General features: G+C 48.0%; 1 protein-coding gene across 7 annotated transcripts; it reads right to left on the reverse strand.

Annotated features, from left to right (window-relative positions):
- Positions 1 to 1,502: 1,502 nt before the first annotated feature.
- Positions 1,503 to 24,822, reverse strand: HSD17B7 (hydroxysteroid 17-beta dehydrogenase 7). Of its 7 annotated transcripts, XR_014136449.1 has the most exons (11): positions 24,697 to 24,822; positions 22,786 to 22,989; positions 18,761 to 18,853; positions 17,105 to 17,219; positions 13,406 to 13,600; positions 9,761 to 9,865; positions 8,991 to 9,047; positions 5,511 to 5,609; positions 4,293 to 4,325; positions 3,071 to 3,169; positions 2,799 to 2,899 (listed from the first exon to the last, which is right to left on the reverse strand). XR_014136449.1 is itself a non-coding variant. In XM_060644459.3 (9 exons), exons 1-9 carry the CDS (start codon positions 24,729 to 24,731, stop codon positions 2,798 to 2,800), a joined length of 1,005 nt encoding a protein of 334 aa, XP_060500442.2. In that variant the 5' UTR covers positions 24,732 to 24,822; the 3' UTR covers positions 1,503 to 2,797. The 7 variants fall into 7 exon arrangements, 4 of the variants coding, with proteins under 4 accessions (XP_060500442.2, XP_060500443.2, XP_060500445.2 ...); XR_014136450.1 differs by lacking the exon at positions 8,991 to 9,047; XM_060644459.3 differs by lacking the exons at positions 3,071 to 3,169; positions 4,293 to 4,325 and having other exon boundaries at positions 1,503 to 2,899.
- Positions 24,823 to 25,485: the final 663 nt, after the last annotated feature.

Below are 25,485 nucleotides of genomic sequence, written 5' to 3' on the forward strand. Positions count from 1 at the left end.
TGCCTCAAATACACCTTTTAGGAATCTTTTCCAAAAACGGGATGTTAGAGGTAAAGGCTTTCGTGAAGGGTTAGAGATCAACTTGCAACTTTTGTCTTAAAATTTTATTTCAGCCTCACTACTGAGTTACAGTTCAGATGGGTCTAATGTCACTCAGTGCTTACTATTTTCCTGTCTTCTCGAACATAACCCTGGAAGAAATCTGCTGTCAATCTCATGAACTCTCATTGGTAATCTCTTTTCTCTGATTGGCAAGCCAGCTTCTCGGAGTCTCTCCAGTTTACTGGGTCTAAGTTTGTTTGGGTTTGAGACTTGTCATTTCCCCCCAGTCTCCTGTGATCACGGCTGCCATCAATTCTGACGAATGCTCAGCTCTTCTCTCTTCAAATATTGCCTTTTTCCCGTTTCTCAATTCCTTCCGTTGGGAACACCTATTAAATGCGTTTGGGAATCCCCATTCTATCGCCCACATGCTCACTTTACATCCTCAAAACCTAACAGGGCCTGGGGCAGAGCCAGCGCCCCAAACATACCTGCACCATGAATGAACTACTCATATTGAACCCGTCGTGGAAATCGGAATAAATGCACCAGTCCACAGAAATCTGATCAGCCATTTAGAAGAGGAAGCTCAGGCATCTCCTGGAGCTCAACTTCCCAGGAGTCGAATCTTCTTCAATCTAGTAGCCACGTTCAGATACAGAGACAGTGAAATCTGAGACAATTTAATGACAAGAACCAATTGTTGAGGTATGCCACTTGGGGTATGTACTTGGTGGGGGCCGGGGGAGCTGTGATTTGTTCTCTATTTCAAAGAAACCTGATAAAATGGCTCAGAAAATATGCAGAGCCCCAACCCACTGATGCCTCATAAATGGCAGGATACCGGGATTTAGTTCATGTTTCAAGTCTCCTCTGGGGCACTTCCTGTAGAACAGAAATGAATAATAGTTTGTGCTGACTGTGCATCTACTAGGATATAGTCTCACAATCCTTGGAGGTCGCACTGGTAGCAATATTAAATTGCTAATATTAAATTAAATATTAAATTTTGTAGTTAAATCCAGGTATAAATGGAAGAGATTTGCCCTAAGTCGTTAAGTTAGTTAATGACTGAACCCAAATTTGATCCAGTGTCCGCCCAGCCCCAGAATCCACACTCTTCCCCTGGTACCATCCTGCTGGTCTGGATGCTGCCAACCAATTCTCAGTCAGATGGGACACAGACAGTCATCACCGTACGTGGCATCATTTGAACCAGGATGTTCCGGCCTGTTGATCTCTGATAAAAACTGTATGGTTGGGGCGCCCGGGAGGCTCGGTCGGTTGAGCATCCGACTCTTGATTCTGGCTCAGGTCATGACCTCACAGTTTGTGAGTTCGAGCCCCACGTGGAGGCTGCCCGGGATTCTCTCTCCCCTCTCCCCTTCTCCTCCGCTCACATTCTTTCTCCGTCTCTCTCTCTCTCAAAATAAACATTAAAAAAAAACATACTGTCACCATTCTCAAGAAATGCTCTTTATTCATTCCCATGTGTTATTGCATTGAATGTCCCTCCACACCCGTGACCACAGGAAGCAGGAGGCTAACTACTCCACTTCCCTGATGTGGAGCCCGAGATCCACAATGAAGTGCTTCCTGCAAACTCGCAGTGTGAGTGGCTGCGAGAGTTCAACCCAGCCTGCCCTCCACTGTCCAGCCCCAAAGACACCGGGGGGCGGGCAGAACCATTCGGTCCTTCTCTTCACGCACAGAATGTTTAACGGCATCAACGGCATCTCTAGCAACCAAATTAGAGAAACCACAACCAAAATCCGTACGTAGAATGTATAGAAATGACATTTCTAGAACCTGTTTTGCTTTTATTAAGTCATTCAAACTTTTGCTCGCTTTATTACAATCCCGGTAGGGTGCTGGTTGTATTCGGGGCAAAACCATCTAGGCATCTCATAGCATTTTGTCTTCACGTCACGCAAACTTGAGTCCTAACCACTTCCAGCTGCTGCTGACACCAGCAGATAGCTCACCGGCAATTATTCAGTTGGAAAATTTGAAACAACGTGAGTAAATCACGTTTTGCTGCAAGTGTGCCAATGTTAAAATATAATCACGAACACAGGTTGGTCGGTAACGAACCAATTTGCAAATGGTGCTAAGGGTCGGGCGCGGTATTAACACAGGCCACCTCAACATCAGTAAAAGACACTTTCAAAAGAAGACAGGATTCAAGTGGTGCAAACACAAAGACACTTCTGTTCCTGCGATGAACTACACGGGTATCTATATTAGGACTGTTAGGATTCTAACGAAGTCAGGATTTTTAGAAGCAGCATGTGGAGGAAGAAATCGGGTACAAGACCTAAGAAAACCGTTCACAAGAAAAGGGACACAGCTCAGATTACCGCTCAGAGGGCGATCGGTACTTTCTCCTGCTCGAGCAGGCCAAGTGGAAGACCAGCGAGTGCCTGTGTCACGGCTACTCGGGTCCACACCTCATCCCACGCCGTGGGCCTTGGGCTCCAGTTGGCAGAACCAATGAGCACATACTTGGTTGGGTGACCCTCGCACAATTTTGCTGTGACACCATCCTGGAGACTATGTAACTGATATTTTACTTACCCATCTTTTTCTCATGTGTACACACACACACACACACACACACACACACAGTCTTAGAATCCTGAAAGGAAGGAAAAGAGACCCTTCTAGTTCATGGTCTCCCAAAAGTGCACATCATCCAACTCAATGGAAGTCCAGAATGCACAGAAGGCACACAGTGTTTCTGAGGGGATAACGGTCAGCTCTGATGATTTCTTTTTTGAATGGTGGCCCTAACGTGCTTTTCCAGTTCCAGTAAGCTTTGGTAAAATTTTTCAGCGGTGTCTTCATCTAGGTCCATCTAGAAAAGAAGCGAAGACAGCGATGACCAGAGAGGAAAAATGAAACAAATGGGCTCTGTGTAAAAGGAAGGCCTTCAACATACATTAGAGAACCGGAAACAAGAGAACAGGGCCGGGGTTTCCGACTCTGAGATCCTGAGGACGTGTTAAGACCAAACTCCAGCACTCACCAAACCTCCCGACGCTGCCCTTGCCCAGCAAGACTGAAAGGTCTGGTTTTTCTCTCCCCGCTAACCCCTGTGCATCCAGTAACAGAAGACATCAACCGACTGTCATATAAGGACAAAACAGAAAGATCAAAAGATTTTTTTGAACTCAAACCGCCATCTACCTAATGTCCACCTTCTTTCATACGGAGCCCTAGTTTCAGCTGGGCGCACTGCCCTCCAGATAAAAGCCCACATGCCCAGGCTCCATTGAAGATGCTGGGTGCCATGCATTCACGCTTTGGCCAGCGAGGTCTCAGTGGAAGCATGTCGTACTGCCCAGGAGTCTCCTTTACAGGCATGGGCATCCCTTCCTTTCTCCCTGCTTCTGTACTGCTCTCTTGAGCCATAAGAATGAGCGTCACACGTTATGGACGGTAGAGGGGTGACGGAAGGACCCTGGGGACCTGACAATTTGGGGGGTGCCAGACCGGCCCAACACTACCTCTCTCCAAAACTGCTTTTACGCGCAAGAAATCTAAGCTTTCATCTTGTTTAACCTGCTGTTATTTCACACTCTTCTGTTTTAAGTGATACACTGTATGTAAAAGCAAGCTTTCACCCCCTGTAAAATAAAGTGGTGTCTCTTTTCAGGTCAACACCGATTCTAAACTTCGGAAAAAAACAGTCTCTTTCTTCCCAGAGCTGAGAGGCTGAAAATCAAAGACAACTTAACATTTTGGAAATAACATTTACATTCATTTTAAACCCTGTCAAGCATTTTTCCATAATGGAACTGGAAGAGGTGTTCGAGATCTCCTTCAACCCCACCTCTGAACAGAGGAGAAAGCTGACTTCTCTGAATTAATCAACATTTAAAACACTTTCTCCAATGCATTTCAATGAAATGCCAGTAAAATATTTTGGTGTATGGAATTAAACATTTTCTCCCCGTTCATAAACAAGGCATTCCCTCTAAGGGCCTTTTTAAAAGGAAGCTTATTGGAGCGCCTGGGTGGCTCAGTCGGTTAAGCATCCAACTTCGGCTCAGGTCATGATCTCGTGGCTCGTGGGTTCGAGCCCCGTGTGGGGCACTGAAGCTGACAGCTCGGAGCCTGGAGCCTGCTTTGGACTCTGTGTCTCCCTCTCTCTCTCTCTGCTCCTCCCCTGCTCACGTTCTGCCTCTCAAAACTGAACAAATGTAAAGAAAACAAAAATTTGTAAACAAGGAAGCTTACTAACTTACAATACAATTCCCAAGGATTTCTTCTTCAGGATACTATGAAGTGTTACATAAAATTTGAAGGGAAAAACAAGTCATAGAGTCAGGAAACAGAAACAGCAGGATGAGACATCACACACACACACACACACACACACACACACACACACACACACACGAACTGCAGCAACTTCTCAGAGCCTGTCCTGGGCCAGTGTGCATCGTGGAGGCCTCGGAAAAGGGGGAGTAAAATACGAGGCGTTTCTCAAACTTGGCTGACAAACTGCTTTTTGCAAATCTTCTCAAGGAACCAGAATCCCACAGAGCATATTTTGGAAAACGCTGGAGGTTCAGAGGTTCATTGTTAGTAAACAGACACCATGGGAAGCGAGAGCACAGTCCCCTTAGGCCTCACGTTCCTCACACAGACAAGACCACCGCCGATTATGCGACATCGCTGGGGTAACTGGTCTGCCTCCATCTCATTTTATTTTATGCCAATGCCTCCCACGTAAATGAGGCAGTGGGAAATGGGAGGCTGAAATAAACCTTGCTAACAGGGACAAAAATACAACAAAAATAGTTCTGTAAGTTCAGAAGAAATTTCCCTATTTTTCTCCTATGTCACTCCATGTGTGACTTCTTTCTGGAAAGACTATACGGAGTCTAAAAAACAGCACTCTGGGCTTTTTTCCCACAGTTCATCCCCTGCCTCCTGAAAACACCAATGCACAGAAGCCAGTAACTGTCGCGAGCAGAACTGAACACCCAAAGGGAAGTTAACTTCACTCAGACGCTTCACGTTTCACCCACGTTGCAGCACATCTATTGAGCACCTATCACACGCGAGGCAACGTGCTCGCAAAGGGGGTATAATCCTCCTGCTCACAGAGCTTACAGTTGGCCAGAGAAGTCCGGCGTTGAATGAATCCTACACAGAAGAGGTATGAGATGTCAAGAGAGCCTGCGACGGAGGCACTGGACCTGGTCTACCGGGTCACACAGGGCTGAGGCACAAGCCGAGGTCTCAAGCATAAGCAGAAATTGTCCGTCAGTTGAAAGAAGAGGTAAACATTCAGGCAGAGGACATGCAAAGGCCCGGAGGCAGGAGGCAGGAGGGAGCAGATGGAAAGGAAAACAGGCCAGTGAGATGCCAGTGACCAGAACGGGAAACGAGGGAAGGGAAGCCGGGACGCCATGAGGGCCAGTTCAGCAGCCGAGCCACAGTGTAAACACATTTACCTTCTGGGTCATTACGTAATTGCTTCCAAAGCCAGTGGTGGCGCTCAGGTATTTGGTCAGGGGATTGAGAGACTCGGGCTTTTGGTGGAAAAGCCATACCTAGGAAGGAAGAGGGTGTCCATGATTCTTTTCTTCTTCTGCCCGACATGAGTGAGGCTGGTGGGGATTGATAATCAGCACTTTACCAAGCTCCAAACAAACTCTAAACCTTCTCTTGAATATCATCAGCGAACTGTAACGTCTTCATGAGCCACTACTGTACCCAGAAGGAAGTAGGCAATCTGCTTAATAGTCCTCTTTGAAAATTTATTTAAAGCAAAGAAACCCTTGTGTTTTAGCCATCTCTCCCCTTAATCCCAAACTGAAGTTCACGGCATGGAGACCGGCTTTTTCAGAGTTGATCCTCAGCTCATGCCACAGTAAGTACGCGATATATTGTTACGTTATTTCACGTTCTTAACAGGCCTGAACTTGAACACCATTCAGGAGACGTACTGGTAAAAAGTAAGTCTCCCTACCTTCACAATTTTCCAGCCACCTAGCTCTCCCCTCTGGAAGCAAGCTAGTATCTTACATATTCCTCCAAAGAAAAGGTATTTGCTTAAAAGCTTGTATATTCTTTTCTCTTACTCAAATGGAAGCCAAATGTATACTATTCGATACTTTGCCATTTTCATTTGAACAACAGCCCTTTGAGATATTTTCAACTCGGTAAATAGAGAGCTCTTTCATTCTTTTTTAAAGAAACAGCGTTCTATCTCATGGATGGAAATTGACACAATCAATCAAGGATGTAATGTACACAATCAATTTCCAAAGGATGGACATACACGCTGTCTCCAGTCTCTGCTAGTACAAACCACGCTGCAGTGAATGATCGAAGTCTGAGAACATCTGTAAGATAAATACCAATGATGGAATTTCTGGGTCAAGGGGACGTGCGTGTGTTATTTTGAATGATCTTGCCCAACAGTCCTTGATCCAGGCTACGTCAGTCAACCCTCCCCCTGGCTAGATGGGAGAACGCTCTCTCTCTACGCCCCTGGCAGGACAGCGCGGTACCAAACTTTCTAATCTTTGCTGATCAGAGTTGAGAAACCATCTCATTACAGCCTTAAGGGGGCTGCCTCCTAGTATGAGTAAGGTCGAGCACCTTTCCGTGTGATTAAGACAGTTTAAGAACTCTCTGTTCACACCCTTTGCCCACTGTTCCAATAGGTTGTTGTTTCTCTGGACTGTTGAAGCTCCTTAACCAGGAAGAAACTTAACCTGTTACTGTGATATGAGTGCCAGGTACCTTTTCTTGGGCATCGTGGTTAGTCTTTGGAGTAGATTTACAGTGAGGATTTGGGTCACACAAAATTTGATTACTTTTATTTAATCAAAATGTTCAGTCTGTTCCTGGGAGTAAGGATGCCCCCACACTCTTAGACGATTTAGAAACGTCCCCCATATTTCCTTCTAGTCATTATATATTTTAACTCCGTCGTCTGTAAATCTTTGAATTTATCTAGAGTTTTATTTGGGTGTGAGGTATGAAGATCCTATTCTATTTTTTGGCACAATTTCCAGAATAACCCCTCTCTCCCACTAATTTGGAAGGCCATCGTTGTCATATACTAGATGCCTGTGTGCTGGGGGCCTGTCCTGAATTTCCTATTCTACTCCACTGACCTGTCCATGCAGCTGCCAGAACTATACTGTTTTCATTAGGACAGTTTTCTTTGAAATCGTTAACGCTGAAACACACAAAACCCTTTATAGTAAAGCTTCCTCTCGTCCGTGCCTGGAATTCCTGTTTTGCAGATAATGATAAAAGCAAATGAAAACATGTGCCCCGGCGTTCGCAGCCAGAAACCGGAGACGTGGGATCTGAAGAGAACCCGTAGAATTCCAGAGTCCACGCCCTCAACCACTGTGCTTCTGGCCACTCCGGCTTAGCCCACGTAAGGAGGTGAATCTCACCTGAGATCCTTCCTGCACGTGTGCTGTACCCAAATCCCCATCCATCCACATCCACCAGCATCTACAACCATCACTAAATGGCAGTCAGGGGGATACTGACTCATCCACCGACATGTTAGGAAAAAACAGCAGGGTCACAACGGATTTCTTTAAACTGTGACGTGGGTCAGGCTGTCCTATCCAGAGCCAACTTATCCCTCAGAGCCCAGACCAAGGAAGCAAAGTCTGCTTCAACCAGCCCGGCTCCCACTGATTCCCCGGTGATTAGTCTGAGGACTTACCACCCGATGACAGAACGTCTTATTTTCTCGCCTATTTTTATTTTCGACATTCTCTTTTTTTCCAAATACGACTCTAAGCGCCTTAGTACCTGGAGGTTTTGTCTTCTAAGTGTTCCTCGCACCGCCGACGCTCAGTATATACTTGACCGCCACACCTGATTTTCAGTATCTGGGATGTGAATGAGTAATCACATTGTCTCTAATGCTTTGGCAAATATATTAAGGACTCATTAGAAGTGGCTTAAAAGCACTTGCTTCTACAATCAATTTGTGTCCCTATAATAAATGCATTCATTTCTGCAACGTTTACCAAAACAAGAGTGGCAACCAATTTCTTTCATGTTTTCCTTGGTTAATTTCAACTCGGCCAAGATTTAAGAGGCTGCTAAGTACAAGCACTACAGTGACAGAGGACAGATAAGCTTCATCTCGTGTGACAGTTCGGATCCGTTAGCAGAGGGCACCCTTGGGCCCTGGGTTGACAAACCCTCAGAGACAGCACTTCCATAGTTAATCATGTCTGCCACATGGGATCCACTTGTCACGTGTGATTTAAGGAAACGCACTGGTTTTCTAACAAAGCAACAAACCGATTCTCTAATATTTAAACAGAGGAAAGAGAATCTTCGTATAAGGAAACGGGAGTTGGACTGTGTCACCTGTACTCTTGGCCTGCAAGATGACCTTCTCCATGGAACCGAGGGCCCGGCGACCATCCTGCTCTGCCTGCCCCTGTAGTATTCCGCTGCTCTGCTCTCTAGCTGTTGGCGGACTTTGCTTCCACAGACGTGCTGTCCCTACAACCATGGTGTCCGGGGCTACGGTGGATACTAAACTTAAACTTCACTCCTAATACTCTGCGCTCGGCCTTATGGTCCCCCTTAGTCCAAAACAGGACGCTGATGATTTACATAGCCTATCCTTTCCGTTGAGATTGTTTCCACTATCAGTGAGCTGCAATTTATATCAGCTCTGGGGCACCTGAGTGGCTCAGTCGGTTGAACATCCGACTTTGGCTCAGGCCGCGATCTCACGGTGCGTGAGTTCCAGCCCCACATCGGGCTCTCTGCTGTCAGCACGGAACCTGCTTCGGATCCTCTGTCCCTCCTCTCTCTGCTCCTCCCCCGCTCGCACTCCTTCTCTCTTAAAAATAAGTAAACATTTAAAATACGTACGTAAATACATTTATATCTGCTTAGCGACCGTACAAGGTACTGCAACTCTAGCGACCTACCAGGGCTTCTGTTCCATTGTACGGTGTCAAAGTGAAAGCATTTGCAAAAAAGCGAAGCTGAGGAAAAGAAAACGACAGTTATTTTGTGGTGATTTAGAGGAGTCACCAAAGCATTATTCACTCACATACTGAAAAAAGGTTAACTTGCATTTCGTATCACTGAACACTTAAGTATCACAAGTCTAGAAAAGAAATATCACATAATCGCCATCACTCTGAGCCAGCCACTTTTAACACGGGAAGCGTATTTCCTTCTCATCTTTTCCCCTTGCCTGCCACAACAGAAGGACGTTTTCTGCCAGAGCTCTGCGAGAGAGAAACCTTTCCCGTAAGCAAGCATTTTCTAACGTGTACTGTGGAAACTCTGGTCCTGCCACGTGCCCAAAGCGCAAAACAAAAACAAATGAGCAAAAACATGGTTCCGTGGTCACACAATGCACAGCCATTCCCTTCTTGTGGGAACTTTCAATGCATTGACAGCTCAGAGAAATCCACTTTAACGTCACCTAACACAGATTTCCCCAAATAATGCCATCCTAGAACTCTTGGGAGCTACGATGCATGATCAAAGGCTCATTCCCTTAAAGAGAAGGGGCCATTCAGATGGGTGGTGCTGCGGGAGACGTAGAGGTTCCTTACTAAGGAACCTCCGACAAAGTGAAACCCTGCCACCTTCTGGTTCAACTGCTTAGATCATTTCCCAACCCTTAAACACACCTTTTGGGTCCCCAGTCGAAGAGAAAGTAGGAGCAGAAGTGTCTGTCACTCACCAGCCATATGATTGGCATCAGCAGTGTCCACACAAAGGGAGGGAGAATTCCACACGTCATATTGGTCACCATGGTACCCGGGCACACCACACTGGAATACAGACCCTGGGAGCAGAGACAGGAGCAGTCGTAAGACTCAAATTCCGTGCATACCAACGCAGCCCATCTACATGCTCCTGAATGCAGGAGAGACGCCAATGAGCCAGGAAGCCAGGGCGCGGAGGGTTTGTGCTCTGAGCTGCCCTCGAAGGTGGGCAAGCCATTTCGGCGTAAGAATCACGTGCGGAGAGCTTGCTACGGAGAGGCACTCAGGATGCAAAAGCTAGTTAAGACAGGGTCTCTGCTCTCAAGAAACTCCCAGTACAAAGAACAGCCATGCTAGAGGCTGGAAGAGAAAAGCAGGATCTGGTTACCGGAGTCTGCGACGTGTTGGCGTAATCGAAGGCCAGTTTATTGAGCGTAGTAAGTCCTGAAGATGAAGAAGACATTTCCAGTACGGTGTCTGCCTTCAAGAAGTTTCTGGTCTACACGTCACAGACAGCCAAACCTAAAAGCCTGGGTCTGCCCCCCGCAGGCACATAAGAAGCACACCTCTGGCTAGAGGGGGGAGCTCGTGCCGTGAGAGGGGAATGGAGGGTTGCGTGTGGCGCCACAAAGACACCGCTCGCGCAGCCAGCCCCTGTCATTTTAGAAAGATCTGCCCTGGGAAGAGAGCCCAGCTACCAGGAAGGGCCCTGTGCGGGCTTTACTAATCCCCGCAGCACTGGGATTCGTCTTGCTAGTTTATTCAGGTCAATTTTTACTACATTTTACCTCACGTAGCTGCTGACCATTTTAACTCCTACTTTTCTCACTTGTAATTTTATGTTTTCTTTTAAAAGAAAATAGGACACATCAGTGTACCACCAACTGGTCAGTGGACAGAAAGCGCCCTGGGTAACAGAAGCTAGAGTTTTGCTTTCTTTATTCAGAGCTGCAGAGGTCTGGTGGCGCCTGCCACAGACAATCCAATGCCCGGGGATCCTGTGGTCCACCACAGGTCCCCTGAAAACAGTTAGGAGCCTGGACTCATCAGCAACCCCAAATTCTCCCCAGGAAAGTAACATAGCCCCCCCCCCCCCCCCGCAGATAGCTGAGGAGGATTTCTTATTCTGGCAGCTAGCTAGGAAGTCAGGGCCTACTCAGTCCTAAGCGAAGAAATCTGTGAACTGAAACCCAAGGTCCCTGAGACACGTGATGTTCTAACGTTGAGCAACAAAAAGAAACAAACAAGGAGGCAGCCTCGTCCAAGAACACGGTCCCCCCACACGTCATAGGGAATCAGCTGTGAGGACCTGAGTGGTTCGGAGACGCATGTGACGGGTCATTAATGAACGATTAAACTCTACCAAGTAGCCTGCACGGACCCGCCAGCATTTCCAGTGCTACGAGCCTTTAAAAGGATGGAGTTCTTTCGGGGTGCCTGGGTGGCTCCGTCGGTTAAGCGTCTGACTTCGGCTCAGGTCATGATCTCGAGGTCCGTGGGTTCGAGCCCCGCGTCGGGCTCTGTGCTGACAGCTCGGAGCCTGGAACCTGCTTCAGATTCTGTGTCTCCCCTCTCTCTGCCCCTCCCCCACTTATGCTCTGTCTCTGTCTCTCAAAAATAAATAAATGTATATATAAAAAAAAGGAAAACCAATCATACAGATGTTAGAAGGCAGCAGCATTAGCCAAAACTCCCTTTCTTGTAAAAGATGAAATCCCAAAGCTTACTGGACAATTAAAACATACGCAAAGTCCCAGAGCATTTTATGAAAAGAGCAGCTAATCCACTCTGACCTTGTCCTCAAAAGGGAGCTGCCAGAAACAAGCAGTTGTGACAACTTTTTAAACATCTCAAGAAACCTCAGAAGGAGGCTAACAACTAGACCAACACACGGACTCAAGAAATAATAATAACAATAATAATCCTGATGATGATGGCCATACAAACACGTACAAGCACAGGTGCACACACATAGACCACCCGCCTTCTGTACACCCGGGGCACCTCCACACGTGCACACACCACCTACACGATCACATTCACATCTGCACACACCTGCAAACCCGACATGTGCGTGTGGGCAGGCACACCCTCGTGTGCACACACGTGCAGACGCGTGCACGCACAAGCTCATTCCGAGACCACGGCTGCGACTGCATCACACCCGGCCCCTCTTCAACCCTCCTAACGAATCTGTGAAGCAGGCACTGTTTTTCAGATGAGGAAACTGAGGCACGGGGAGATGAGATAATTTGTCCAAGGATTCCAATCCGGTTCTAGGGGAACGTTCTCAGCTTCGACTCTTCACTGAGAGGCACGGTTCTAGGACCCGGACCACAGAAGAGAGAGCTCCACCTGACAAGGTGTCCATTCCAGAATAAACCAGGTCTAGACTATCACAGAAGGCCCAGACTATGGGGGCGCCTGGGTGGCTCAGTCGGTTAACTGGCTGACTCTTGATTTCGGCTCAGGTCACGATCTCAGAGTTCACGAGTTCGAGCCCTGCATCAGGCTCTGCGCTGACGGTGCGGAGCCTGCTTCAGATCCTGTCTCCCTCTCTCTGCCTCTCATCTGCGTGTGCTCTCTCTCAGAAATAAATAAATTAAAAAAAAAAAAAAAAAGCCTTAGACTATTTCTGACGTATCATCAGAGAAGGTCCGGCAAGGGCAGACAGCTCCTTGGTTATCTTTTTCTCTCTCCTTTCTCTGCAACCCTAAGCCTGGCCCAGTGCCCTACACGTGGTAGGTCTTTTGTAAATATTAGTGGAATTAAATTTCCCCACAGTCCCACACTCAAACAGCAGAGTCAAAGCAAACAAAGGAAAATGCCATGGGAAAGACTGGAGATTTTCAGTTAAGATTTTAGACCCGAACAAGAGAGACATTCAGAGCAGCAGTGAGTTCCAGACCACAGAGGCCACAAGGAGCCAGTGAGACTGACAAGGGTTGCCTTCTGCAAAGACACACCCCCTAAACCCAGCGTCCTCATAAAGACAGAGCTCTGGAGCGTCACCCAAGCCCACTGTGCAGAAGGCTTTGTCACCCCTGGCTGTCCTGTAGCACCTGATATGGCAGACACTGGGACATGGTTTAGTGGGAAAATTCCAACCTACAGTCACACGGCCCTGGGCTCAACTCTGAGCTCTACCATTAGCAACGAGTTGTGCGTGACGGCTGGGGGCAATCACCTAACCCTCATCTGAAGATGGGGATACTCAGACCTACTGTCCGCACTGTCCCTGGGACAGGAAAGGCATTGAATGACACACACAGGTAAGGATACAGCACCTGAAACGCAGCAGGTGCTTCACAGTAGGTACTCGCATCATTCGTGGGTCCCGTTCTGCTGCGGAAGCCAGAGCTGCCGAGGAGCTACGGGACGGCGAATGAATGCCCGTGTACCCAAGGCCAGGAGCTAATTATCTCTGCCCTAAAACTTTTACACGCACCACCTGTCACTCCTATTCATGTCTTCCCTTGTCTTCACGGCAATCCTGCTCAAGAAACAGTACTGCATCTTCTAAGTGACAACAGTTAACAGAAAGCCAAGGTGACCAAGAAATCAACTGTAGTTCAGAAATCACCACCCTGCCATGTCTGCGTCACGGAGACAGGACTCACCCGCGAGTTGAAGTTCCTGTTCACAGCCACGCTGAGCAGGTCAACCGCGTACTTGGAGGAGCTGTAGGGCTCCTGGCCTCTGCTGTGTTGGATGTCCTCGAGGCAGAAATTCGATTTCCTTGCATTGCGAGACGATGTCCAGATAAGCTGGGAAGGACTGTCACTGTGACAGAGGAGAGGTGCCAGTTCCTGAATCTGAAGGGGATTTAAAAAAGAACAAAAAAGGAACAAAAAATGGATCAAAATCTACCGGAGGCGTACAGGGTAACAAGCGGGAAACTTCTATAAATGTATGCTGCGACTGAACAGGTAGGTCGTTGCCGGGGCGGCTCTTACAGACACGCGAGAGAGGAGGCCAGAATGATCCATGTGGAAATGAGTTCGAGACATCAGACGAACTGATGTTTAGCTTCATAAAGATACAGATGGTTACATATAAAAATATTTATAACATCTACTATAACATCACTATAACATATACTAACATATACACGGGTTACTATGCACGGATTCTCTCCCTGCTCCATCAGCCTAGAAGCTACTGATGCATCAATAGCAACGAGCCCTCGAATCTTGGTTTCTAATACCACTGTCCAGCAAGAGGAACCAGATCTCCTTAGAGAAAACGCGGATTCTAGGACTGGGGCAGGAAATGTACCGATGAGCCCACAGCATCGTGCAGTGCCAGAACGGGCATGCTCAAAACATAAACGGGAAACCATGACAATGAGGCTACATCAAAGACATGCAGGGTCCAACAGAGAGCACCCCCAATGGCCCAAAGGGACACAACTTGAGCAAATCATTTTTTTTTGCACAAAATACAGTATTTACAACTCAAAGTAGGAAATGAGTATCCACAAGCCCACGTGAATATAATAAATGATTTTTTTTAGCTTTTTTGAGATCAAATCGACTAAGAAATGATTGAATAAAGAATTAAATGGGGAGGGGGGGGGGGCGCCTGGATGGCTCAGTTGGTTAAGCATCCAACTTCAGCTCAGGTCATGATCTCATGATTCATGAGTTCAAGCCTCGCATCAGGCTCTGTGCTGACAGCTCAGAGCCTGGAGCCTGCTTCAGATTCTGTGTCTCCCTCTCTCTCTCTGCCCCGACCCTACTCACTCTCTCTCAAAACTAAATAAATGTTAAAAAAAAAAAAAAAAAAAAAAAAAAAAAAAAAGAATTAAACGGGGAACGGACAAATCTTTCTTGCAGAAAGCTTCCAGATAATTTAGGTAGCTAATCGACCCTTCAGGGGGTCAAACACAACCTCTTAAGTGTGAGCTACACACACTAACTCTCTTCCAAAGAGTACAATATGGAAAAGGAGAGAAAAACCAGAGAGGAACTTGACAATGAGAAACCTGACCGACACTACCTTGAGCCAGGGGATGGAAGAGAACATCAATGCTGATAAGCCACGTTGACAGTTCACACCCTTGATATTATGTGACGAGAATGGTACTTAACCTCTGTGGTCCTCCTCCCACACATGACTCAAGTCTAACCACGAGAAAAACTTCAGACAAATCCCAACTGAGGGCTGCCTACAAAATACCTCAGCAGTGATCCTCAAAACTGTCAAGGTCATCAAAACCAAGGGCAGTCTGAACAACTGTCACAACCAAGGGGAACCTAAGGGGACAGCTACTAAATGTACTGTGGTATCCAAGATGGGATCTTAGAAAATTGAAGAAATCTGAATGAAGTTTGGACTCCCGCTAATAATAATGTTGGTTCTCAGATTGCAACAAATGTACTACATCAAGGAAAGGTGTTAAATAAGACAGGAAACTGGGGGTCCAGGAACTCTCTGTACTATATTTGCAATAATTCTGTAAATCAAACTATTGGAAAACAAACAAAAAACTTACTAAAGAAAAACCTAGGAAAGTTTCCAGATGCGCTCCATCCACATTTGTGATGAACAAATAAATCAAATGCAAGCAAAGAAACTCAAAAACCCGAGATTAAATCAAGTTAACTGGTACCACTCTGTGCTTGGAACTTCACGGAAATTACCTCTATACTTTGTAACGATCCTAAAAGTTTGGTCATGTTGCATATGGATCAAACTTGGGATGGATCCATTTATAAAATGCACTGACACCTGGAAACTAGAATCCAAGTTTGTGTTCCATAGAAAGTGGTAAGATTCTTAAACCTATTTGAAGACAGTGGGAAGCATTCTAAGCCTCCTGATTATTTTATTAGACAAATCAATTTCCAAACTCCAGCTGCCTTGCCCACCTGTCAAAGGATCCACAGGCTGGGTCGTGTCACCAGGACACCTATGCTAACTCTGCCCACGGCCACCACTCTCCTCCGCCATTCCCCTCACCCAGATGACCCCAATGCTTGATCTTCTGAACAACCTAATTTTTAAACACTAGACTCATCAAAAAACTCACAGAGTCGTAATAGCAATAATTATCTTCTATTGTTATCGATTAATTTAATAATTCAAGAAGAGGGCAAAGAACGAGTATTATAAAAAGATACAGGAAATACTAGATAACTGATCTGTGGAAAGGTATAAAAACAAAGACCAGACAAGAATTCAATCCCGTTCTGACTTTACGTGTTAACGAACTTTTGCCATTGAAAAAGTAACACCACATCGCATTAAATAAACAGCACTAAAGGTTATAGACTGAAACATGAAACTCCCCCTCCTTGCTGATACCCTGGTACCCGAGTTCATCAAGGTGACCAGTGCTCCCAGCTTCCCCTGTATCATTCTAGAAATATTATACACATTTATCTACACTCTGTGAGGATACATCTTCTGCTGTGTGTTTGCATACATGAGACCACACTATACACGTTATGCCTTGCTAGTCCTTCTTTATGATAAAATGCTAGAAGCCGTCCCACAGAAGTGCAAAATATTTATCACATGTCTTTGAACGGGTCCATACTGTTCCAGAGTTTGGCTACACCTTCATTTATTGCAAATACAGGCTGGTGCTGAAAGAGGTCCAATTTTAAGGGAAATTAGGCTTAAGGTGGAGACAGGTGGCGGCGAATAAAAAGGTGTCAGAAATACAGGTTCTGCGCTGGCCAACCCAGCATCAGGAGTCCCAGCAACACCAAGGAATTACAGGCAACCAGCAACGTGGTCTGGCATTACTTCACGCACAGTAAAGCTGTCCCTTGGGGTCAAGCCTGAGGCAAGAGCCCTGAACAAGCCAGGCAAACTGCACACCTCCCGCTTAACTCCACGCGCGTGCCTGGAACTGTAACGCAGTATAGACACCCAAGAATCCGCAGTCACGATAATAAAAGATCGGGTATGAATTCCCATTTAACAACGGCTTGCCCACCACCCCATCCTGTCTGATGCCAAGCCCAGTGTCAAAGAACATTCAGAACAGGACTGGTATACTTTCTCACAGTTCTGCGCACGCGTGCACACACATGCACACACACACACACACACACACGCCGTGTGCCTCTTTCGTGCTTTTTCCTCCACTCTCTAGAGCCAATGTCAAAAGAAAAAATTAATGTATCAATACACTGCTTTAGGGAAGCAATGTTTTCAGAGAGTACAGCGATCATCCTATTTAAGTACTCGACGACTTAATGCTAGCCAGGAATTTGTGAGCTGAACAAAGAGCCCTGGGCTGCAGCCATGTGAGCCTTCAAGGTTACAACACTAACGTGGGCCGAATGAGCCTCAAGTCTTTTTACCAGGATGAAGTGGCCAAAGACGTTGGTCTCAAACACCTCCTGGAGCCCGTCGGCAGTGATCTTATCTTCCTGGGTCAGCAATCCTTCAGCTGTGGAGAACATATGAATCACTTTTCTGAAACAGGAGAAGACAAGTGTATGACTTTTAAAAGCTTCTTTAACTGAAGATCCTGAAACACGCTTCCTGCTGCCCCTCCCCTGCCCCAAAACTACATTTTCCTTGATCCTATAACATCAGGAATAAAAACGTGGGGTTCCTGGGTGGCTCCGCTGGTTAAGCAGCCGACTCGACCTCGGCCCCAGTCATGATCTCACGGTTCGTGAGTTCCATCCCCGTGTCGGGCTCTGTGCTGACAGCGTGTGGGGCCTGCTTGGGATGCTCTCTCTCCTTCTCTCTCTGCCCCTCCCCCACTCTGTCTCTCACAAAATAAGTAAACATTTTTTTAAGGTTTTTTTTTTAATGTTTTATTTATTTTTGAGAGCCAGAGAGACAGAGCACGAGCTGGGGAGGGGCAGAGAGAGAGGGAGACACAGAATCCGAAACAGGCTCCAGGCTCTGAGCTGTCAGCACAGAGCCCGACGCGGGGCTCGATCTCATGAACCATGAGATGGTGACCTGAGCCAAAATCGGACGTTTAACCGACTGAGCCACCCAGGCGCCCTAAAGGTTTCTTTAAAAAGAATAAAAATACCGATTTCTCAGACTGTGTCACGGTAAGTGCATACTAAGACGCAAAAATGCTTCCTTTCTCCCAATTCAGAGACATATTTACATACCTCTAACTCCTACCACCAACAGGAACCTGACACAAAAAACCTGCTGCTAAAAGTCTCTTCACCTTTTCCCGCACTGGGGTGCAGGTGAACCTCTGTGGGGAAATAACAGCCATGCCAAGGGGAAAATGTCTCACCCCAGCACAAACTGATGTTTAACTGCGAAAGTTACACAGGTTAGTTTTCTATGGGGAATTCCTGAAGGACCCAACACATTAACACGGTGATTTGCCACGAGATCAACTTATTAGGTCAAGACCAGCGTGTGTGTGTGTGTGTGTGTGTGTGTGTGTGTGTGTGTGTGTGATGGAAGAGAAGTAAAATAAAAGTAGCAACGTAGTAAGGAGCGTGCAAAAAGAGTATGAGTATCTATTTATAAGTACACGAGGTCACAAAATAAGGTATATTTCTTACTACAGGTCACGGTCAAACACTTCTGGAGCCACTGTGCTACTCCGTATGGAGAATCTCCCAGGGGCACCTTTAGCTGGGCGCGCTTCCCAGCCCCCCGGGCAAAGCACCTGCCACAGAGCTGGGAGATACTTCCAAAGCAGGTCTCGTGGACACTGGAGTCTCGCGGACAATGCTGCCTGATTCTGAAATGTTCTTGCTGCTAATCACACCCAGGCAGACTAGAAATGCACCTTCTGAAACATCCAGCCGTCTGGAATGTCCTGGAGACCTAGAACACCCCGAGATCCAGGACTTCCAGCCTCTCCCACAAAAGACGGATGCTTTTCTTTCACGATGCGGCTGCAACACTTCCTGTCTCGACTCTTCTCCACCGCCCCTCAGCCCCCTAACTTAACCTGCCGAGGGCAAAACCAGGCAAAAAAAGGAACGGGTTCCTTCCACTGGGTTCATCTAGAAATTGAACATTACCTTGAAAAGAGGCCAGAGAAAAGCGCTTTGATATTCAGCTGTGGGTTGGGCATGATCCCAGCGTTCAGATAGACATAGTCTAATCTCTGAAACCTGCAAGGAAAACACCACGATAAGACGGTTCATTATCCCGAGAGCAACTGGAATAAAGAAAGCCTATGAGGGACAGAAAACACTTTCTGAACCAAAAAAAGCGGCCACAGCCAGTTGAAGGGAATGTACAACACATCACACATTACACCCACTTCTTTCTCAACGGTTTCTCTTTAGCCACAAGAAATATCTGAGTATTCTTTTTTTTTTTTTTTGACGGTGGCTGCAAACAGAATTTGGGGAGCTAGGCTGGGTTTTGAAGTTACATCTCAGATCAACACTCCTCCCACCTCCGTCCTCCCAATTAGGATCTGCACACGGCCACCCTCGGTCTACTAAACCAACTCTCCTTCTGGTCTTAGAAACATTTTGCCTTTTTTTTTTTTAAAGAGTCACAGGGGCGCCTGGGTGGCTCAGTCGGTTAAGCGTCCGACTTCGGCTCAGGTCATGATCTCACGGTCCGTGAGTTCGAGCCCCGCGTCGGGCTCTGTGCTGACAGCTCGGAGCCTGGAGCCTGCTTCGGATTCTGTGTCTCTCTCTGCCCTTCCCCCGTTCATGCTCTGTCTCTCTCTGTCTCAAAAATAAATAAACATTAAAAAAAAAAAGAGTCACATCTTCCCTGTTGATAGGTAAAATTTATATCATATTGATAATCGCCCAATCTGATCCATTAATGCTGGAACCTGAATGCCAAGATATCTACTGAAGCAAAAGATGCATGTGGAAACCTGTCACTGTTCGTGGCCGGCTCCTCTGTATCACAAGATGAGGGGGGCTCACAAGAATACAACGAGATTACGGAAGCTGAATGGGGGGAAGGCACATGTCATGGAACCCGCCATGGAGAGAACAGTGAAATGTGGACTAGAGGGAGCACTTTCATATTGAAACCCCACGTGAGACTTAATGTAGTGTACTCCTCTTGAGCTAGGGGCAAGCCTGCCCTCGTGACACTCACAGACACCATGAATATTCAGAATATCCCCTAGACTTCTGCGCATTACACGGTCTCCGTGCCCTCTTGTGTGCAGCCCAAGACAACACGGGCCGTAGCTACTAAAGCTGGGACCTTAAAATACATCCACGCTCACCAATTCAGATCCCACACAAACATTTCTTGATCAGTCTACAAGTGATGAACAGCCAAATGACTCTAATTACTACATTTACTGTTTAAAATCCTGACGTGGAAGGGGTGCCCGGGTGGCTCAGTCGGTTGAGCATCCGACTTGGGCTCAGGTCAGGATCTCACGGTTCGGGAGTTCCAGCCCCGCGTCGGGCTCTGTGCGGACAGCCCGGAGCCTGCTTCGGGTTCTGTGTCTCCCTCTCTCTCTCTGGCCCTCCCCTGTTCACCCTCTGTCTGTCTGTCTCTCTCTCAAAAATAAAAAAGTTATAAAAAATTATTTTTAAACATGCTGACGTGGATACTACTGGACCATCCACATAAGCACCAGTCATGTGGGCCCATCTATTGTTGGATGTTCCGTCACCTAATTTGCAAACTTCCATCTAAGAACATGAACACATCTTGCTAGGAATGGAAAGGAAATGTTTAGCAAAGGGTGGAAATTGCACCAGAATGCCAGATTCAGGTCTGGCTTCAGTAAAATGGCATACTCACCACTCTCAAAGATTAAGTGACGGAACATTAAGTGCTCTAGTCTGGATAAAATGGAACTACAATTTCTTACTGGTTTTCCTCTGCACGTAGCTTACAGAAGAGAGTCGTGCGGCCAGAAAACCCAGGTGTCAGGAATGGTGCTGAATTAGCCAACGGAAGGGACCTTCCCAAGCTCTCTTTGGCTCGAATTTACCTCGGGTCTACCATCATGGACAACCATTTGGGGCCATTAAGTGCAGGAGATCCTTTTTTTTTAAGGTTATTTATTTATTTTGAGAGAGAGACAGACAGATATGAGCAGCAGGGTCGGGGCAGAGACAGGATCCCAAGTGGGCTCCACACTGTCAGCGCAGAGCCCAGTGTGGGGTTTGAACTCATGAACCGTGAGATCATGACCTGAGCTGAAGTTGGACACTCAACCGACTGAGCCACCCGGGCGCCCCAGCAGATTCTTGACATAGTAATGGATATGTCTGGACACGAGCACACATCCCCAAATTTGTGACTCTCGCTACAACTATCATTTCCTAACTTTGGGAGACACCACTCAGCTCAGCAAGAGCTGTTCTGCTGATGAAATAAATACATCAAAGCTGCACAAAATGCTGACGGCAGACACGTATTACCTTCGTGCTCCCTTCTACCTTACTGCCCTGCGGCCTCAAATCCCTGCGAAATCACTACAACTCAAACTAAATGCTAAGTCACGAAGCTTGTGATAACTAAACATCTTGAAACTTTGAAGGCAACTGAGAAAAGTCAATACTATGAACGTTACAACTTAAAATCTCGAAAGTCAACTGTACTAGCACGGGCTACTCTTAACTGAGGACAAAGGCTCTTCTCTGCTAAGTGAGGAAACACCACGAAATCTCTACAAAACAGAAAAGACACGCTGGCTGAGAAGGTTTGGGGAAAACAATGCCTGAAACCTGATTTGAGCTCGAAACGTCTGTCCTGACGCTAGGGTTTTTTAAATACCTTTATTGAGCGGTTTCACAGACTTGGAAAGTCAAAGTTATGGAAGAGCAGAGGATAGGAAATGTAGATATTCTCAGTTTTTTAGAAGGATGATGTGGCAGAAAATTCCAGGAGCTCAGGACTAGTGAGAAGTGAGATTTCCCAACAGGGTGAGGCTGCACCCAGAAGAGCCGGGTGAAGAAGGCCGGCTTCCACCTTCACCCTGTCCCTTGTGTCTTTGGAACAGGGACAGGCAAATGGCCAGCAATTCCCACATGCAAAACACGAATTGCATTCTTCAGTAGATGCCTTTACCAAGAAGACCTTCCTCGTTTTTACTGGACATCATTTTACTGTCCGCGGAAACAAAGTGGCTTAAGGACCTCGAGGACAGGGGTGACTGGGTGCCTCAGCCCATTGAGCGTCTGGCTTCGGCTCAGGTCATGATCTCACAGTTCGTGGGTTTGAGCCCCACGTCGGGCTCTGCTGACAGCTCAGAGCCTGGATTCTGTGTGCCCCTCCCCCGCTACTGCTCTGTCTTTGTCCCTCAAAAATGAATAAATGTTTAAAAAAAAAGTTAAAAAAAAAAAGGACCTCAAAGACAAAAATGTTTGAAAATTAAGTATTCCACATATCTCCGGGGCTCAGTACAGACCGGTGCAGGGCTCCTGACCTTTTTGGATCATAAATTCTTCCTAGAATTTAAAATTTACAAAAAAAAAAAAAAAAAAAAAGCATGCCATCTTTCCCCAGAAAACAAATGCACTGTGCACCTGTATGCAATTTTGTGCACACTTTCTAGGGAGTTATACGTCCAAGGACCCTATTCCTTCATACACCAAATATTTCTCAGATACCTGTTATACGCCAATTACTGTGTCGATGTGAACAAATCTTTATGGACCTGTGGGGGAAAAAATCTCCGAAGAAATAGGATGCAGACGTGGGCTCTAAGACCAACCCAACCGACAGGAAGTCCAACCACCTTCTCAGCCACATTCCTCTTATCTCTGCGTCTCAGGCTCTTCACCTGGTAAATGTCAACACCTGTCCAACCTACTTCATGCAGGTGTGACACAGGAAAGATACAAAAACCGCATTCAGAAAGGAATCACCTTGCTGTCCACGCAACTGACCACACATCAAGGCGTCCTCATAAATTCATCCCCGTGAGATAATCACGATTACGACTGAGCACGAAGGTGCGGTGAGTCGCTCCATACGGATCTCCCCGGCACGACTACGGCTTGCGCCGCGCCTGTTTCTTTCTAGGTTTCCCTACCCTTTCCTATTCTGTTCGCCGCTGTGTGACGCAATCAGGTGAGAGAAAACCCATCAGCAAGAGGCGTACCTTTGCTTGAGCTCCCGGGAAGCCCGGAACACCGACTGCAGGTCGCTGACATCCACCTGCACGATGCTGACCTCGGCGAGGGGGCGAGAGGCCAGCAGAGCCGCGCGGACCGCTTCCGCTTTGCTCCTGTTCCTGCAGGCCAGACACAGGTGCAGCTCGTGGTCCTCCTCCAGCAGCCGCTTGCAGAGGGCGAGGCCAACGCCACTGGGGGTCAGTTCGGACACGGAATATGCGTTAATTCAGGCGGTGCCACAGAGGCCTTTCCCTCCGGTTCAGAGAGCCGACCTTGTCAACGTGAGCTCCGATGAGGGGCCCGGGCGGGGAGAAAAGACTCAAAAACTATGAAAAGAAAGGAACCCCCTACCCCAACTGAACAGTCAGTCCCTCTCTCAGGACGCTATCCCGTGTGTTTCTCTCATTCTGCAAACGCTGTCACCCACAAATAACTGCACTGCAAATGAGAGCTGTCTTTCAATGCAGCGATTAACCTGCGAGCAGGGTTCCTTCTGGACTTGTTACGACACTCATGAACGTGATTCAGAGCATCGCCAGCAAGAGCTGAAAAGAGCATCATATGAGCTGTTTCCCGTGTGCATGTCTGACTCTGCTGTCTAGGTTCCTCAAGGGCAAGGGCTCCATGCCCCGTTGGTATGGTGGCCACTATCAGGGGCAAGAGCAGCTCCCGATAAGGACTGGATGGATCTTTCACTACCGCGGCAGGAGGCAGGTTCCTCTCAACTACTACGAGATCGAGTAACCACTAGGAGAGAAAAAACCCAACGCGATTAAGTAGAAGGTAGGAAGAGGAAATACAAGATGGGCACCAGGAAAGAGGACGAGTCAAGGAGAGATAAACTCCTTAGAAAAGGCATTTGAAACTGCACAGTAGGTGGGAACAGTATTCAGACCTGCCTGGCTGGGGGCGGCCGGAGCCTGGGCTTTGCCAACAGAGCATCAGGTATATTTACACTTGTTCCTCCTCACTTGAGAATAGCAGGTCTTTACGATAATTATCCAATTGCATCCATCACAACGTATGCGAAAGAAGCAAACATACAAAATCAACTCGGGTCACTTCAAGGACAGCTTGGGAAGCCCCGAATCCGTTGTTCAGGGCACTGAGGAGAGGACACGCTAAACCAGGCCACTCACAGACACCTGCCACGCTGGCTTAGCTAATAGGGATGCGGCTAGGTAGCCCCGAGTGGACGGATTTTAGATGACATTGGACATATCCCCTGCCTTCATCCCTCCCCACTGCAACGGGCAGGAGAATGGCTGGGGCTGGGGGGGGGGGGGGGTGTCGCCTCCACACGTTCTTCACATTAGGGCAAAGAGAAAACAGAGGGGGCGGAGTCCACGCGGGCAACCCTGGAATAACTAGAAACGGGCGGTGATGGTGCTGTGCGCGCCTCCCGGGACTTTGCAGAAGACGGTTAGTTTTGCAACAGTGTGTGCAGGCGTCCAGCTCTGTGCTGGATGGAATGACACACCCCACCCCCACCCCGTCCTCCTGCTCACGGGTGTCGACACATATCCGGGGTGCAGCGTCCTGCACAGACAGGACACCGGGACTACAAGACGGACCAGGTGCAGGAGGCGGGGGTCGGCGTGGAGAGCGCCCCTGTCCCGGACACCAACAGGACCCCCGCGACGCCCCCAGGCTGCTTTTCCGCCGTCACGTTCAATTCCGGCACCGGCTCCCGAGCCCCCTGCGCGGCCGGACGCCGGGACGTCGCGCGCCGGGGACCCGGGAACAGCGGGGCAGGTGCTCGCGCGAGGTCCCACCGCGCAAGGCCGGGGACGCGCGCTCCCGGGGGCGGTCGCCGGCGGTGGCCCGCCCCGTACTTCCTGCTCCCTGAGACCCCTGACCCGCCGCTGCCGCCGCCGCGATCGCCGAGGACGCCTCACCTGCTCGCCCCGGTGACCAACACCGCTTTCCGCATGGTCTCCCACCCCGCCGCCCTGCCGCGGAGCCGGCACCAGCCACTGCCTCGCGAGCAGTGGAAACCAGAAGCGCTCCTCGGCCACGCCCACGCCGCTGCTGTCCAATCAGGACCCGACGGTGCTCCCCTCGCGTCACCGGCTCTTCTCCAATCGCGGCCGGCGGTGCGCTCTAGGCGCCGGGCCCCGTGTGGGGTGAGGTAGGCCGAGGGGCGGAGCCGCACCCGAGCCAATCCGGACGCTCGTCGTCCCTCCGTAGCTCAGGTGTCCCGCGGGACCCACCCGGCTCCTGCTGCACCTGCCCTTTGCTGGGTCGGGCTTTCCCCCAGCAGAGCACTGGGGCGCGGGATGCGTGGCACGCACGGGATCTGTACCCTGGTGCCCCCGCCTGGCCTCTATTGCAGGAAGGCCTCAGGATGTTTGCACCAGAACTCCTTGTTTTAGAGAAAAGATTTGGGTCTAGGAGTTAAAGTTTGGGTATTGTCATCTACTTCGTTTTCTACTCCTTTTGGGATGTGTAGATCCAGGCACTGTGCCACTTTACAGACAAGCTTCTGGTCCCAGACCTGCTGTTCCTCTAAAAAAAAAAAAAAAATCCTCTTTGGAAAAATGAACATTGATTTCCTTAAAAATTTTTTATACAATCATGGATGAGTTGCCAGTTTTCAAAATTTGGAACGTCTATGAACCTGAGAACCTAAGAACTTCATAGGACATTATCAGTGGTGTACTATAAACTACTTCAGTGCTTCTCAA

The sequence above is a fragment of the Panthera onca genome, chromosome F1, assembly GCF_046562875.1.
Source record: "Panthera onca isolate mPanOnc1 chromosome F1, mPanOnc1 haplotype 2, whole genome shotgun sequence".
Lineage (NCBI taxonomy): Eukaryota > Metazoa > Chordata > Mammalia > Carnivora > Felidae > Panthera > Panthera onca.